Raw genomic sequence first — 17,568 nt, 5'->3', positions numbered from 1 at the left:
GTGTGTGACGGGGAAGGGTGTTCTGGGCAGAAGCACCAGCGGGGGATGGGGAACTGGGCAGAGCTCAGGCTGGCTGTGAGGAAGGCTGTGTATTGAGGTTGGCAGAGGTTGGGGAGGGCCTTCCTTAGAGGCCATGGTGGGGTCATCACCCTATGGTCAATGGGTGATGTGGGAGGCTTTTCAACAGGTCAAGTCTGGGTTCAGAAAGGTGGCTCCAGAAGCCTCTAGAATGTGGGAAGAGGCAGTGGCCAGGTGTCATGGCTGCCCAAGGTCACCGAGCCTGAGCCCCAGCACAGGACTTGGGCAGGAGGCATGACAGTCCTTTCCCAGAGGAGATGTGTATGTTGGGGTTGGCCTAGAACTCCACCGGGACCCCAGGTGGCCGCCTGGAGACGTGTGGAGTTGGGAGTCAGACACTGAGTTGGAATCCCAGCTTTGCCAGCAGCGACTTAGCCTCTGTGAGTCTCAAAGGGTTAGCTAGGTTGTAACATGGACGGCTGTGGGCGTAAAACAAGACAGCACACAGCCGCCCTTGCACAAGGAGGGGCTCAGCGAATGGGAGCTGTGACCATTTTCATTCCCTCACTGAAAGGAGGACAGTTGGGCCTCTAGGAAGGCGGGGACCAAGGGTGGGCCTCTTTCCAGCAAAGTGGCCCACTTCTCTTCTGGCTGGTTTGGGGGCTCAGACAGCTAAGCCTGTGCAGAGAATGTGGAGAGGAAGGGCCGGGCAGGAGCCACACTGCCTGGTCACCTTTCCCGAAGGTCGTGGGTCCTCTGGGGGCCAGGCTCTCATCACTGTCACAAGGCGGCTGGGCTTAGAGGAGACTGAACTCGCAGACCAACTGACTTTCCTTCCCTTGTCAATTCCTTCTTTCCTCCTTTCAAGAAGATTTGAGTTGACAGAATACAGAAGGGTAGACACCATGAGATGAGAATCTAACGGCAGGAAAAGGCAGAGTAGCGAGTGGGAGAGAAGAAATCAGGAGGAAGAACTCTGTCCAAAATATCCCTCCAAATGTTAGAGGCTTTTTTCCTTCGGATGAAGTAAACCCACTTCTAGAAATCTATCCTTTGGAAAGCCTAGAACAGGGCTGAAAGCTGGAAATCATCTGAGTGTCTTTCAGTGGGGCAGTGATGATGTGTACATCATGATGTGGCCAAACAATGGAGTAGTACTCAGCCACATACACACACACACACACACACCCCACACGCACACATACACACACAGGCACATGCAACGAGAGAGACATGTTAATGTCACAAAAGTTAAAGACAGATGATTTGGCGAAGGAGGGCATAGCTTATTGGTAGATTGCATGCCCAGCATGCATGAGGTCCAGGATTCAATCCCCAGTACCTCCATGAAAAAATTAATAAACTAACCTAATTACTCCCCCCCCAAAAAAACAAGAACAAAAAAATAAATAAAGACGGATGATTTGGCTATTGGCTGTTTGATTTGGTACACTACTACTTTTTCAAAGTGTGAGTCAACATTTAAAAATCAAGTGATTACACATCAACACTCAGATTTCAGGGAACTCTTAGTTTCCATCCCTACTGGGCCCAAATCCTAGAGCGCAGAGCCCTCTTTAGATGAGGCATGCGCTCGCCCACCTCCATGGTCCCCGCCATTCCCCGTTGCCTCCCTGACACAGAAGCCGGGGTTGGCACAGTGATCGTTGCCCCTGTAGCATAGCTTTCCTTAGTGAAATATTGCACTGTTCCTTGTCTCTGTCAAAACAGAGACACAGAAGTTGGCCTGCGAGAGCCATGTGTCTCAAGGCAAGTGAGAGAGAGCCTATTTCTTTGAGGGAATGAAGGCTGTGCCTGTGTATTTCACATGCAAGTCCTGGGGCACGTCATTCATCCATGATTTACTATTACACATCATTTATCATGATGCTGATACAGAACTACCTGGCCCCTGTGGGCGTTTTGGGTTTGCCACCCTTGATTAATAGAACAGTAACGTGATTCTTTTTTTTCTTTTTTAACTTTGGATAAAAAAATAACAGCAACAAAATAAAACCAAACTCCTTGTGCCTGTATTTGTACAAGCATGACAGACACACACCGAATGTCAACAGTGGCCACCTAGACAGGCAGACTGAGGACGGCCTGTCCCTTTTTATATCATGTCCTTCTAAATCGTTTTCTATTTCTTAGGACAAGTATGTATTGTTTTCTCAGGTTTTTTTGTAAAAAGATGACAGCTTAAAAGATGATAGGTTAAAGTTAGAACTCTTGGCTGAGTGAAGATTTGACAACAGATCATAAGACTTATGTCTGATTTTCTTGGCAATGCTGGGGGGACAGGTGACTGAAGTGGAGCCTGAGCCTCTAAAAATGCGCACAGGAGAAATTTCCCTTTTCTGGTCTAAGCACAAGAGGAATCTGTGCCAGGGGAGGGGCAGGAGCTACCAGGTCCTGGGCAGTGACTCTGCCAGGCTCTGGGCACACTGGCTGGGTAGCCTCACCGAATCCTTGCACCAGTTTGAGGGGAGAGGGGGGCCAGCACTGTTCCTCCCATTTTGAAAGCAGTTTTATTGAGGTGTAATCTATATGCCATCAAATGTACCCATTCTAAGCATAATAACTTTTCACTTTTTCATTGGAAAAAAAACCCACTTTCCCAATGATTTTTAGCAAATTTACAGTTGCACAAACATCACTACAGTCCAATTTTAGGTCATTCCCATCACATCCTAAAGATCCTTAGTGCCTGTCTGTGGTCACACCCCATTCCCACCTCCACCCCCAGCCCCAGGCAACCACTAATCTGCAGAACCACATTTCTGCCTTTTCTGGACATTTCGTGCAAACAGAATCAGACAATACGTGGTCCTGGGCTTCTGGCTTCTTTCACCAAACATGGTTCTGAGGTTCATCCATGTTGTTGCTTGTATCAGCACTTTGTTCCTTTTTAGAGCCAAACAGCATTCCATTGTGGGGAGAGCCGCGTGGAGCTTTCAGTCATCAGTTGATGGGTACCTGGCTGTGCCTGCTTTTGGACCACTAGAAATCACGCCGCTATGAACTTTCACATACAAGTCTTTGTGGAGACGTGTGTTTTCATTTCTCTCGGCTGTCTACCAAAGAGTGGCGTTGCTGGGTTGTACAATAGATTTATATTTAACTTTTTAAAAAGCTGCCAAACTATTTTCCAGTATGGCTGCGCCATCTCAATGCTGCCACCCATGTGAGGGCTCCCGTCTCTCCACAGCCTCGCCAACCCATCACACTTTAAGATGATTAGAATGGAGCTGGGAGGAGGAGAACTTGCCCAGGCCGTGCAGCGCGGAGTGGCAGAGCTGAATTTGAGCCCAGGTTGCCCTGGCTCCACAGCCTCTGTCTTTGCCCCCTGTCTCTGCTCGTGGGAATGAGCTTTCACAAAGTGCAGAGGTGGGAGGCTCTAAAGAGGCTGGTCACTGGGCTCTGCCAGGCTGCAGTCCCAGGATATGGGGAAGGGGCTTGAAGGAGTCTGAGGGGTGATCAGAGAGGGGTCCTTGGTGGCCCCAGCTCACACCTCCACATAAGGGCGCAGGGCTCTGGCAGTGGCTGGTGGCAGGCCTCAGTCTGGGGAGGTGGTGGTGGGAGCCAGCCCGCGTGGCCTTGGCCTCTGTCGGCACATGAGGCCCAGCGCTGGGTAGCCCTCTCTCTGCCCGAGCCCACATTCCCTTGGCTGCCGTTCCCTTGCCTCGGACACCCCTTCTCCTGTTGGAGACTAGATCTGCCCCCTCGTCCCTCATCCTTGGCCTCCAGAGGAGGAAAGCTGGGCTCTCTTGTCCCAGCCCCAGGACCTTTACTTCTTTCTGCCAACCTTGGGGTCCACATGAAACCTTAGAGTGTTGGAGGCAGGGAAGAAGCTCACCCAGTCCGTCTGCCTGCCTCGGGGAAGGGCCCATCACAGGGCCCCCTCCTGGTCCTGCCTCAAGATGGACATTTAAGGAGGCGGGGCCTCCCCGCCTCAGCCTGGGCCAAGCCAGCAGGTGCAGGGCACCCCTGTGGTCCTAGTCAGCCCCCACTCCCCCGCCCATGGGCCAGCTTCTTACGATGACTGCCCTGGCCCCAAAAGGCAGCCTCGTAGACAAAAGTTTCCAGAGCAAAGGAAAAGGTTTCCACCCAAACCTCCTTTGCAAACATTCTGGACAACTTGGGAAAAGGAGGTGCATTTATTGAGCACCAACTATATGCCAAGGCTCTTTCACATACACCTTTTTTTGGGACCTTCATATCATGCCTGAGAACTGAACCCTTTACCGTTCCCCTGAGAAAACAGACTCAGAGATTAAACAGCTCACCCCAAATCTCACATATTAAATGGTAAATCTCTGCTTCCACCCACCACAGTAACCTCAAAGGCTAGGTGGTGCCGGACAGTGTACCAAGTGTGCGCAGTGGCAGCACGTACCCTTTCCCGCTGTGTGACCTTGGGAAAATGGCTGAGCCTCTCGGAACTGCAGCTGCCCCACCTGTAAAGCAGGGCTACCAGGTCCGTGTTGTGCAGACTAGATGAGATCCCTATGTGAAGGATTCACGTGGGGCCTAGCACTAGACAGGAATGAGCAAAGAGATGGTTTGATTATTTCCTGAGGCTGGGAAACTTTCCAGGCTTGTGATCAGCGCCTGCTGGCTTTCAGTCTCCTCCAGCCCCTTGGAAGGGTTGCTCTTTTTGATGCTTTGACCTTCTGTCCAGTTGGGTCTGTCCCCAACCCATTCTCAGGAGGCAGAGGAAAGGTGGAAACCCCAGAGGATGTGACAGTCCTGCTCCCCTGAGGCAGCCCCAAATCCACTGCCAACTGCCCAGCCACTGGGGGCAAATCCCAGCTGTCACAGAGGCAGGAAAAGGTCTAGGGGCCACGGCATCCCCCAGGCCTCCTCCTCCCCTCCAGCCATTCCCTCTCGTCCTTGCTGCATCCCTAAAGCCTTGCCTATCCTTCAAGACTGTTGGGACTCCCTCTCCAGGCAACCTGCATCTACCTCAGTCCTGAGCTTGTCTGCCAGCCCCCATGGCCCAGTGCCCATGGCATTGTAGGGACCAGAGGTCTGGGAGCTCTGCCCAGGGAAGGACCGGGGTTCCCTGGGGACAACCTTGGGCTGGCATGACCCAAGCTGTGGTCTCCTCCACCCTGCAGAGGAGATACTATGGACAACTCGGACCGATGGGCGGGTCCGCCTGCGCAAAGACCCCAGCTGCTCACAGGTTCCCTACACTGTGCATCAGATGTTCTGCAAGACTCTGGACAAGTACGGGAACCTGAGCGCTATGGTCTACAAGCGCCAGGGCATGTGGGAGCGTATCTCCTATTTCCAGTACTACCTGCTGTCCCGCAAAGTCGCCAAGGGCTTCCTGAAGGTGAGGAGCCCCTTCAAGGTGCGGCCTCTGCTCTCCCTAGTTCTGCCTCCCAGCTCTGGGCCTTCACAGGCCTCCTGATGCCCCACTGGGCAAGCCCTCAGAAAAGATAATGAAAAACCAGCTCATTTACTGAGCTAATGATACGTTCTGGCGTGGTGCTGAGGGTTTATATTCACTGGGCCCTTGCCATGTGCCAGGACTTGCTACAAGCTTTTCCTCTGTCATCCCGTCCAACGTGGGTTGGGAAGCCTGGTGCACTGGGCTGAGGGCCAGACTCCCCAGGAAGGCCCTGGGAGGGTAGCAAGGGCTGTTGAAGGTCTGATCCCCAGGGCACTGTCTGACAAGGGACCTTGGGAGGGTGGTCTCTGAGGTGGGCTGGCAGGGTCCCCTGTGGTCTAGAAGACGGGCTTGGTGAGAACCAGAGGCCCCTTCCCTGCCGGCTGACCGGCCTGTCTGCCTTTGGCCTGGAGCTCGGACTGGAGCGGGCCCACAGCGTGGCCATCCTCGGCTTCAACTCCCCGGAGTGGTTCTTCTCGGCAGTGGGCACAGTGTTCGCAGGGTGAGTGGCTGAGGGTGGGGCTGAGTCTCCAGGGGGCTGGAGGTGGGCAGAGAGTGGAGAGAGGGCCGTTATCTTTTTTGAGAGGCCCCCACCCCTTCCCCAGCACCCCACCTCTTCCCCGGGGCCCTCTCCAGACCCTCCTTTGGCTCTTCCCTGCCTGGGGTGGCTGTGCTGAGCAGGTGTGGGAGCTCTGCCTGCCCAGGTCACAGGAGCTCTCTGGGCCCGGGCGCTTTGGGTGTGTCAGGGAGGGGGCTGGGCCGAGGGGGTGGCCGCTGCACCTGCCCACACACGAATCCTCCCGGGTCTCCTGTAGTGGCATCGTCACCGGCCTCTATACCACCAGCTCCCCCAAGGCCTGCCAGTACATCGCCTATGACTCTCGAGCCAACATCATCGTGGTCGACACACAGAAGCAGCTGGAAAAGATCCTCAAGGTTTGGGGGAAAGAGGCAGCGAGCACAGGGGTCAGAGGCTGGACGTCCTCATAGGTCTCCAGCTTACAAAGGACTTTTCTACCCTCCCTGCCAGAGTCCCCCATCACCCTCAACAGCAGCCCTCCCCCACCACACACACACATAGATCAAGCAGGGCAGTGACCACCAACCCATTTGCCAGGTCTGAAAACTGAGGCCCAGAAAATCCAAGGGACATTCCCCACATCCCCCAGGAAGTAGAGCTTTAAAAAGCCCCCCAACAGATTTTGCCCTGTCCCTCAGGGGGACAACCCCCTCTGCATATAGATGGTTGATCTGATCCAAATGCCCTCCCCCAGCCTCATTTTGCCACTGAAGAAACTGAGGCCCAGACCTACTGAATCAGAAATGTCCACCCTAGGTAATTACTTTAAATTTGTGTAAGGAAACTTTCCAGGCAAACAAAAATAGAAGAGTAGAGTGGACCCTCATATGATGATCATCCAGATTCAATAATCATCCATGTTTTTTCATCACACTCATTTTGTCAGTTTACCTTGTTTTACACTTGAAGGCAAATCTCTGACATCACATCATTTCCTCCCCTGAATATTTCAATGTGCTCCTCTAAAACGTGACATTTTTCTTTAACAGTCACAGTCACTTTGTCACCTCTAACACAAGTCAAATAATTCTCTGATAGCTGCAGTGTCTTTTTACCGTTGGTTCGTTTGAATCAGGATCTAAACCAGGCCCATATGTTGCAATTCGTGGTGTCTCTTAAGAGTCTTTTAATTCAGAACAAAGCCCCCACCTTTTGTTTCACATGCCATAGGCCAGTGTGGTCCCAGATCAGCAGCCTTACCTGGGTACTTGGTTGCAGAACCCACCCAGACCTCCGATTCCAAACTTCAGGGTGTGGGGCCCAGCACTCTGTTTAACAGGCCTCCTGGTGATTCTAAGACAGGCTCAAGTGTGAGAACCCCTGCCATCAGCGTGCTGCAGAAGCTGGGTCAGCTTGTTTCTGTATCCTCTGCGCCTTCCTATTAGGTCTCGAGGCTTGATACGTTTCAGGTTAAACACTGACTGGCAAGAATGCCCCATAGGTGGCGCTGTGTGCTTCACATTGCACAGCCTGAAGAGGCGCATGTTGGGTGGGACCTCTCGTGGTGATGCAGAGCTTGTCGGTGGATTCCTGTGGCAGCCACCGGCTCGTCCACTGCAATGTTCCCCATCAACCTTTCTCTACTGATGGTCTGTACCTGAATTAATTATTTCATGAGCCGTGGCAAAATGTTGGTTTTCTAATTCATCAGCTGGAATTCTTCTCCAGAGGAAGGATTTTCTCTCATCACCTGGGGCTCTTTGCTACCTGAAGCATCCTATTTATGCAGAGTCTATGTTGGTGAATGTTCCACGCATACTTGAAAGAATGTTCATTCTGCAGTTGCTGGGGAGAATCTTCTACAAATGTTAATAATGCCAACTTGATTGATGGTGTTCTAATGTTTGTCATCTATTTCCCTGTTGATTTTCTGTCTGCTTATTCTAACAAATCCTGAGAAAGGGAGTGATGAAATCTCTGATTATTATTCTGGATTTATCTACTTCTCATTTCATATCAACCAGTTTTTGCTTCGTGTGTTTTGAAGCTCTGTTTTATATATATACGTATTTAGATTGTTGGATCTCTGGATGAATTAAGCCCTTTATCATTAAGAAATGTCCCTCTTTATCTCTGGTCACAGTTCTTGTTCCAAAGCAACTTTGTATTAAGTTAATATAGCCACTCCAGGTTTCTAACGATCAGTGTTTGTACGGTCCACACTTCTGCATTGTTTCACTTTTAACCTGTGTCCTTGTATTTAAAGCAAGTCTTTTATAAACAGCATATAGTTGGGTCTTGCCTTTTATCCAGTCTGACAAAATTGTCTATAAAACTACCAGTTGGCTGTTTCCTGTTTGTCCCATCCATTCTTTGATCCTTTTCTCCTCTTTCCTGGTTTCTTTTGGATGGAGTTTTGTGTTTTTATTTTGTTCTGTTTTTGAGTTTTCCATTCTATCCACAGGCTTATTAGTTCTCCTCTCATGCTTGCCCTGTGGCTTACAATACGCGTCTTTAACTCACCACAGTCTACTTTCGAATAACATTAAAATGTAATATTGTACTAATTCACATATAAATGTAGAAATCTTCCAACAGTGTACTTCCATCCCCCTCCCAGCCTTTGTGCTGTCATTCATACTTAAACTAATTTCTGTGTGAGTTATAACCCCTGGGATGCACTATTTTAAACAGTCAGGTATCATTCAAAGAAATTGTAAAAGAAGGAAAAGATGTCTTTTATATTTACCCACATATTTGCCTTCATCTATTTACATAGATCCCAAGTTTTCATCTGGTTCATCTTCTGCCTTAAGCATTTTCTTCAGGAGGGAGGTGCATAGCTCAGTGGTAGAGCACATGACTTGCAAGCATGAGGTCCTGGGTTCAATCCCCAATACCTCCATTAAGAACAAACAAACAAAACAAAAAGATCCCCAAATATAAGAATTTTCTTCAACATGTCTTGCAATACAAAGCAGGAGGGCAAGGCATTCTGTCAGCTTCTCTTTGCCTTAAAACATGTTCATTTTTACCTTCATGTTTCAAAAGATATTTTCATTTGGTTTAGAATTCTGGGTTGACAGAGTTTCTTTCTTTCTTTCTTTTTTTTTCTTTCAGCCCTTTAAAGATTCCATCCCTATGTTTTCTACTTTGCCTTGTCTCTGAGAAGAAGTCTATAATTTCTTATCTTTTCCTCCCCACGTGCTGTATCTCATCTCTCTGGCTGCTTTTAAGATTTTTTTTCTTTTATCACTGGTGTTCAGCTGTTTGATTCTGCTGTGTCTTGGTGTGGTTTTTCTTTATGAATATCTTGCTTGGGGTTCATTGGGAGTCTTGAATTTGTGGATTTATAGTTTTAATCAAACTTAGAACTTTCTCAGACTTTTTTCCAGTTAAAAAAAAAAATGTCCTGGGATGCGAATTACATGTATGTTAGGCTTCTTAGTTTTCTCCTGCCAGTTAATTTTTTTCCCAGTTTTTATTTTCTCTCTCTCTCTCTCTCTCTCTCTCAATTTCATTTTGAGACGTGTTTAATTAAGCCTACTCGGGGCAAGTTTAGAGAGCCTTTCCTTTATGCCTAATTTAGCCCCACAACTACCCTGACCCTTCTGGGTCCTCTGCTTAATGCCTCCTCAGGTCCCTCCACTCTGGCTAATGGAAACACAAACAGTTCTGGCCATGCACACGCTCTTGTTAGGCTTCTGGCCCCAGTCATTGTTCTTCTGCTGGCTTCATGGGGTTCCCCCTGTACCTGTGCAGATTGGTATTCGGCCAAAGAGATTTCTAGAACCCTTTCTCTGCATAGTTCTCTCCTATCTGGTGTTCTGTCCCACAAACTCTCGGTACCCCAGCTTTCCTGAACTCTGACCTCTATCCCCTCAACTCAGTGAGACACCTGAGTCCTGGTTTCCCTCTGCCCCTCCCTTGCCTCTCTCCTCCACAGGGGCACAGCCCTCTGTTGTGGGGCTAGATCATAGTCCATTCAGCCAGGCCCCAGGTTGTCTGGTTTTCCTTTAATAATAGAGAGTCATCCCCTATCCCCTGCTTATCCCACCTTTGCTGCTACAAAGTTCTCATGATGGGAAACCATGCATGAAGAGTGGCAAGTGTCCTGCTGAGTCAAAGGTCAGAGCTCGGGACCAGCAACCTTTGCCACAAGGTGTTTGCCCAGCCAACTAATACCTGGAGGTGGGGCTCTTCTCAAGGGGTGACTGTTTTTTTAATGAGACCCCTGTATTCTTCCCATCAATACAGATCTGGAAAAACCTGCCACATCTGAAGGCAGTAGTGACATATCGAGAACCTCCTTCCAAGAAGATGCCCAATGTGTACACGGTATGGGTGGAGAGCCTGGGGACAGGTGGGGCCTGTGGGGGCCTGCCCAGCTCACCTGGACTGCCCACGCCCTCCCACCCGGCCACAGATGGAGGAGGTCATGGAACTGGGGAATGAGGTGCCTGAGGAGGCCCTGGACAGCATCATCGAGGCCCAGGAGCCTAACCAGTGCTGCGTGCTGATCTACACATCGGGCACCACTGGGAACCCCAAGGGTGTGATGCTGAGTCAAGACAATGTAGGACAGATGCCCAGATAGGTGGGGGGGTGGGCTGAGGGTGGATCTGGGGAATGGCCCTGCCCCAACAGTCCTAGGAAGGCTCTGTCAGCCCCCCAGCTCAGGACTCTGGGACAAGTAGGACTGCCCTTCAGTCTGGTCCGGACTGAGCCCAGCAAAGTGGAGGGGGACAGGCGGGGAAGACCTGTCCCACGGGGGTTCCTGTAGATTCCCAGGAGGGTGAGCAACCTCGAGGGTATTCAAAGAACACTGCAAAGAAGTAGCCCAAACCCTGGGTGGCCACAGCGGTGAGCACTCCCAGGGCCAGCCTGTAGCGCTGCTGGGGCTCCTCTGCCTGCCCTCCAGATCACGTGGACAGCACATCACAGCAGCCAGGCTGGTGGCATCAGACCCTCAGAGGTCCAGCAGGAAGTGGTGGTCAGCTACCTGGCCCTCAGCCACATTGCCGCCCAGTTCTATGACTTGTGGACGGGCCTCCAGTGGGGGGCCCAGATCTGCTTTGCCGAGCCTGATGCCCTGAAGGTCAGTCTGCCTCTCTGCCCTTGTCTGTGTCCGAGCAGGTGTGCACGGGCCTGCCCAAGTGTGTGTTCATGTCTGTGGGCCCCAGGTGTGCATTTGGGAGTACATTGATTCCCCGTGCAGTTAGCAGTCAGAATTCTTTCAGCTTCTTTGAGCCCAGCCTGATTCAGATGACCAAACAAGAAAGGAAAGGAAAATCAAGTCAGTGGTTCCATGGGTCCACAGTCCATCAAGGACGGGCCATACTCAGAGAAAGATCACGAGATGGTCACCGATGGCCACAGCCCCGCCCTGCATCCCAGTCTCATAAACTACACCTGTTCTTTGGATCCTTCTTTTAAGCATGAGGAGAGCATCCCCAGAAGCCCCCTAGCAGACCTCCCCCTCCCCCACATTGGCCTGACTGGTGTCCCATGTCCATTCCTCGACCAGTCACTGTGCAGGGGAATGAGATGACAGTGTTTGAGTTAGACTGATAAAGAGTCCCTGCCCCCAGGACTGGGATGGGACAGAGGTACTTCTGGAGCCTCTGGCCACCCTGGTACCTGAGCAACATCAGATTCCATTAGCAAAGAAGAGCAGGGAGGGGATGGCTGTTGAGGTGCAGCCAACAGCTTGTGACAAGAGTTGCATGCACATGTGTGTGTGCCCCTGAGCAAGCATCTGTGTGCAGGATGCCTGCCGCTTGTGCACACTGATTCTGGTGACAGGGGCCTCCTGGCCCCCGGCTGGAGCTGAACCACAGGCCTGTCTCTCACTGGTGGCAAACAGGGGAGCCTGCTGGACACACTGCGGGAGGTGGAGCCCACGGCCCACTTCGGGGTGCCTCGGATATGGGAGAAGATCATGGAGCGTATCCAGGAGGTGGTGGCACAGTCTGGCTTCATCCGGCGCAAGATGCTGCTGTGGGCCATGTCGGTGACCTTGGAGCAGAACCTCACCTGCCCGAACAGGTACAGGGGGCGGGGTGGGGGAGGGAGCATGCCTGGGTCATAACCCAGGACACAACCTAGGGTCTGATAGGCCAGGCTTGTCTGGGCCCCATAGGCCTGGCAGTTTTGGGGACCCCTATGTGGAGGCCCCATCAGTGGCTGGCCTGAGCCCCTGTGTTCTTCCCAGACCCCACAGGAGAAAGTCACCCATCTTTGGGTTCTGACTGCGAGGACTGACTTGCTCCCTCTGAGGTGGCTTTCGCCTCCCTGGGAGTGGCTCTTGACAGTCTCTTGAGGGGTCTCCTGACCTCAGTACGTGGCTAGAGAAGGGGCCGCAGTGACCGGGGCTTTTCTAGCCTTCCCAGCATCCCAAGGGAGCACTCACCGCTCCCCCAAAGCCTTTTGATTGCTGTGGGAGGGTCAATGGCACAAGTCCGGCCTGTTCCCATGTAGAAATATTTTCCAGTACTAGTGTGTCTGTGAAACTGAATCATGTGTCATGAGACGTGTACCTACGCCTTCATTTGCACAGATATGAATGACCCATTCATGGGCTTCTAATGGGCTCAGACACATGCATGTCCACGCGTGTATACTTCAAGTCTCTGCTCATGTGTATTATGGTGTGTGCAGACTTGCGTGCATTTGTGTTGTTGTCCAGGTACCTGTACACAGCTGAATCTGTCTGACTTCCTGGCTCAAGACATTATTGCACACAACAGCATGTACACCCCTACACATGGGTGCATGTTCATAGGGCTGATATTAAAAATATTTAGCAACGGATTCAGCGTGGGCGCTAACCAATCAGAACAGATAACTGGAATAGCCATTCAGGGCAGGCACTGAACACCCACCCTGTTAATGAGAATGTGTGTGTGTGGTCTTCTGTGAGCCATTCTGCCTCTCCCACCAGCGATCTGAAGCCCTTCACAACACGACTGGCGGATTACCTGGTGCTTGCCAAGGTCCGCCAGGCCCTGGGCTTTGCCAAGTGTCAGAAGTACTTCTACGGAGGCGCGCCCATGACCACAGAATCACAGCACTTCTTCCTGGGCCTCAACATCCGCCTGCTTCCAGCGTACGGCCTCAGCGAGACCTCAGGCCCCCACTTCATAAGCAGCACCTACAACTACCAGCTCTACAGGTGTGCCTCGGTCTCAGTGCCCACCTGCTGATTAGGTCCCTGAGCCTGGGCCACTGGACTATGGATCCCTGAGTTCCACCAGTTCAATCTTGGGCCAAGTCCCTTGGCCGGGCCCGATTCTCATGGGTTTGGTCTCTGCTACAGTGTCACATGGGTCCGTGGTTGCAAACAGCCTTGATGCCCAGGGACCTCCTCCCCACCCCGGCACCGAGCAGGGTTCTGATGGAGGAATTTCCCTTTGTCTCCTCCCTCCAGTAGGGGGAGCATGTTGGAGAGTGTCCCACCATTGCTGATAGCCTAGGCTCCATTTTGGATGAAAGTTGGGGGCATTGGACCAGTCCTCTGATGGGTGGGGAGGGCATTCAGTTCTGGGGGGTGAGTTGAGGGATGACCTGCTGTGCTTAAACACTTCCCCTCCTTGCCTGCCTATCACAGTGCTTGAAGTTGTCCCATTAGGACTTCGCCCATTCATTCATTCACTCATTCATTCATTCACCTAAAAACCTTTAATTGGCCCTCCCTCTCAGCTCTGAGTACCCTATTGAAATAGAAAAACCCTGGGAGGGGACATTCCAGCCATCAGTGAAGACTGAGGGTTGGGGACCCCAAGGCTCCCTGTGGGGGCTGATCCAGGTCTTGGAGGAACCTGCTCCCTCTGACAACACCTCCCGGCCCCTCTACCCCCAGTGCCGGCAGGTTGGTGCCAGGCTGCCGGGTGAAGCTGGTGAATGAGGACTCAGAGGGCATCGGAGAGATCTGCCTGTGGGGCCGCAACATCTTCATGGGCTACCTGAACATGGAGGACAAGACGCGTGAGGCCGTTGACTCTGACGGCTGGCTGCACACGGGTGACATGGGCCGCATGGATGCCAACGGCTTCCTCTACATCACCGGGCGTCTCAAAGGTGAGCCCCACCAGCTGGGTTCAAGGCTATGGTGAGATGTGGGAGGAATTATACTGCCACCACTATTTATACCCACTGCAAGTGTTGAGCCCTTATTAAGGGCCACGCACCTTGAATGACATCATTTCGCTTGCTATTGTCTCCCATGAGGAAGATACTCTTATTACCCCGACTTACTGATGAGGACACCCAGAGAGTTCAGTAACTCGCCCAAGGTCACCCAGCTAGTAAATGATGGAACTGGGATTCAAACTCCCTAGAAAAACAAGGCAAGTCTTTCCAGAAAATTCAAGGACATATATATGTACTTTTATCCGCCAACGTGGATATGATGTGGAATATGATGTCCACAGATTGGACATAAAATTTAAAATGAAACATGATGTTTCAAAGAAATTTCCCACGAACAACTTGGCTCTCCCAGGGGAGTAAGCTGTGGACACCTCTGTGGAAGAGGAGCTTTGCTGTCTTTGCTTGAGTGGACATAATGCCCACAGCATCCATGTGGGAATCCCACACCCCAGATTCCCAGGGGAAACTGAAGCTCAGTGAGTGAGTACTTTCTGGAAATCACGCAGGCAGGTGTGTAACAGAGCCTGGATTCCACTGGCCACAGAGGGTCAGCTCTCCAGGCAGAGTCTGGGCACACTTGGCCTCAGCACCCAGACTAAAGTCTGTGCTGGGGGGCTGTCCATGCCTCCCCAGAACTGATCATCACGGCCGGTGGGGAGAACGTGCCCCCTGTGCCCATTGAGGATGCTGTGAAGATGGAGCTGCCCATCATCAGCTTCGCCATGCTGATTGGGGACCAAAGGAAGTTCCTGTCCATGCTGCTCACCTTGAAGGTGTGTCTAGGGGGTCTCGCTCGGGAGGAACAGCCGGTGGGTGGTCTGTGGGTCTGGCCCCAGCAGAAGCCATGTTCAGGCAGGACACATCTGGCTCTCATGACTGTTCTGAAATTACTAGTCAGTGCTGCCGGCACTAAGGGGCAGCTGCAGCACGTGGAAATTCCTTCTGCGCCCAGTGGTACAATTACTGATATGCTGCTGTGCTGATCTGTTGTGTGTTCCAGCACAGTCCAGGTTACAAAGCGCTGCCCACCTCAGTCCCCTCGGCAGATACTCAGTCTGGTATCTGGTACCAAGATAGTAGACGGGGCTGCAGTTACGGTCCCTGTTTAAATTATGATTTCATTGGCTGAACTCATCTAACTCTCAGGCTGTTGTTCCTTCCACCACACCACGGGGCTTAATACAGTTGGAGGAACGCCCTGCTTATTCCAGAATCATCTCTTTGAAACAGAGCTCACAGTGATCCACATCCTTAGTGATCAGCAGTGAGACCTCCTCAAAGACCAGGGTGCAGGTCTTGGTGCTGATCTGTCGCTGGCTTTTCAGTGCACTCTGGATCCAGACACCTCTGACCCAACCGACAACCTGACGGAGCAAGCTGTGGAGTTCTGCCAGAGGGTGGGCAGCAGAGCTACCACAGTCTCTGAGATCGTGGACAAGAAGGATGAGGCCGTGTATCAGGCCATCGAAGAGGGGATCCAGAGGGTCAACATGAAGGCAGCAGCCCGACCCTACCACATCCAGAAGTGGACCATTCTCAAGAGGGACTTCTCCATCTCCGGTGAAGAGTTGGGTAGGTGCTTTCTTTCCACTCTTGCAGGAGCTGTGCGGGAGGGCAGAGGCCATGGCAGAGCCTGGGGAGTGCTCATTAGGAAGAAGCCACGGCAAGAAGGGCCCTGATGGATGACACCCACCTCCTTCCTGTGGGAGGATGTTGATTGCTCAGTGCCTGGCCTTAAGGTTGGGTAGAGCCTGTTCAATGTACAAGGTATGTGCTGGAACTCATTAATTTGAATATATAACATTTAACTTTGCTTTGACTAAGGATCTGTTTTCCCTTGAAATCACAACGGGACTGCCAGACACACACCAAGGCCCTGTTAGTGTTTGGGCTGGAGTCACCTGGCTCTAGGGAGTGAGATCACCATAATCTTCTGTAAAGTCAGCTCATGCAACAGGTAAAGGGATGAAGCCCTTCTGGACCATGGTCCACAGAACCAGAAGAGGCATGGCCTCAGTTGGATGGATGCAGCTGCTCTCGGCTGTAGCATCTTGAGGTGTTCATGGCACAGGGGGAGGTGGAAATGGCTTCTTCATTTCAATGAGACTCCCTCCAACCCATCAAGGCTGAACCCAGGTGCAAGTGTCCATAGTAATGCTGAGATGCAGCCTGAAACACTGAGCCTGTCTGGTTGTCTGGTGCTAACAGACTGAATGCAAGGTCATCCAGTCAGAAGATGTCCTCTCTAAGCACTTTATATAAATGACTTTGATTTTGAAGTTTACAATTACACAGTCAAGTGTGAGTTAGCACCAAACAGAGTTTACACTTCCCAAACCAGAGCCCTTTCAACCTGGCATTAGACGAGGGAACTGAGGCCAGGAAGTGACTTGTGGAAACCTCTCATAAAGACCATGGCAGAGCCCTCCTGCCCAGCCAGGGCTTTCCCCTGTCCCATCGCAGGCAATCAAAGCATAACATCCAACATCGTATGAACTTCCACTGAAATGCAGAGATGATTTGCCTATTAATTAGCATTGTGTAACAAATTACCCCACTTCCTGTTTCTGTGGGTCACTTAGAACAACCCCGGTACAGTGCGGGAAGGGGCTGCACAGAGGGGTGTGACTACCAGGAGCAGGGATTGCTGTGGGCCAACCTGGAGGCTGGCTCCTACTTGGTCGGGCTCAATTCCAGTTATAGGACTCACTGAGTCTCCATCTCTACCACATACCCTCTCAGGCATCTCAGAGTCCGGGCCTCACTCACTTCTTCCAATATCTCTTTTAGGTCCCACAATGAAGCTGAAACGGCACACAGTCCTGGAGAAGTACAAAGATCTCATCGATTCCCTTTATCAAGGGCAAAACAAGTAATCAGGGGTTGTCCTTCCCCGGTTTCTCCTGAAGATGGCAGGCTGAGTGCTTTCCTGACCTCCAGGTCCTCTTCAGTCTGGGTGCGCGGACTCCTGGCCAAGCCTGTTAGGTCTTGGGGTCATGTGCGGTCCTGGCATCTATGTTTGCCAGGTTTTATGCCAACAATAGCTGAGAAGCTTCACGTGTGCATAGTTTTAAAAGTACTCCTTTCTGTTCAGGTGACAAATGAGATCAGCTCTCCTTCCAGAACTAAAGGGCTGACAAGTTTTGGCTTCAGTTCCAGGTAGATTTAACAGGCTGCTTGCTCACTTAACAGTCCAGCCAGCAGCAGGCTGAGCGCTGGGGGGAGGAAGGGGAAGGTGGCTCGTAGAACCAGCGCGTGCTGCCGGGCAGGCGCTCTGTTGTAACTCACCTAGCGGCCCGACTTGCTCAGGAATTGTGCTGGACGTGGCCGACCGTCTCCTCCCATCGCCAGGCGCTCCGCCGTGCACACACCAGCTGGCTTTGATGCTTAATAAACTGTGGCTGCCTTCCTGATTGTATTTAATGTGTGACTTGAAACTAAACTTTCTAACAGAACTGTTAACAAGTACTTGATTTGT

General features: G+C 51.6%; 1 protein-coding gene and 1 non-coding gene across 3 annotated transcripts in view; both read left to right on the top strand.

The window, feature by feature from the left end:
• ACSBG1 (acyl-CoA synthetase bubblegum family member 1) overlaps nt 1-17,508 on the top strand; it is a 47,900-nt gene extending 30,392 nt beyond the window's left edge. For both annotated transcript variants that reach the window (XM_064480669.1, XM_064480668.1), the window contains 12 exons: nt 5,142-5,362; nt 5,833-5,921; nt 6,235-6,355; nt 10,197-10,277; nt 10,366-10,515; nt 10,861-11,037; nt 11,806-11,987; nt 12,883-13,113; nt 13,801-14,018; nt 14,724-14,863; nt 15,416-15,662; nt 16,881-17,508. In XM_064480669.1, the coding sequence (XP_064336739.1) occupies nt 5,142-5,362; nt 5,833-5,921; nt 6,235-6,355; nt 10,197-10,277; nt 10,366-10,515; nt 10,861-11,037; nt 11,806-11,987; nt 12,883-13,113; nt 13,801-14,018; nt 14,724-14,863; nt 15,416-15,662; nt 16,881-16,966 (1,943 nt within the window). In that variant the 3' untranslated portion in view covers nt 16,967-17,508. The remainder of the gene's footprint in view (nt 1-5,141; nt 5,363-5,832; nt 5,922-6,234; nt 6,356-10,196; nt 10,278-10,365; nt 10,516-10,860; nt 11,038-11,805; nt 11,988-12,882; nt 13,114-13,800; nt 14,019-14,723; nt 14,864-15,415; nt 15,663-16,880) is intronic.
• On the top strand, nt 8,771-8,844 carry TRNAA-UGC (transfer RNA alanine (anticodon UGC)). Its single transcript has one exon. It is a non-coding gene; the product is annotated as a tRNA-Ala (tRNA).
• Nucleotides 17,509-17,568: the final 60 nt, after the last annotated feature.

Source organism: Camelus dromedarius, chromosome 29, assembly GCF_036321535.1.
Source record: "Camelus dromedarius isolate mCamDro1 chromosome 29, mCamDro1.pat, whole genome shotgun sequence".
NCBI classification, from domain to species: domain Eukaryota; kingdom Metazoa; phylum Chordata; class Mammalia; order Artiodactyla; family Camelidae; genus Camelus; species Camelus dromedarius.
The sequence above is the reverse complement of the archived record's forward strand: the minus strand, read 5'-3'. Positions and strand labels throughout refer to the sequence as shown.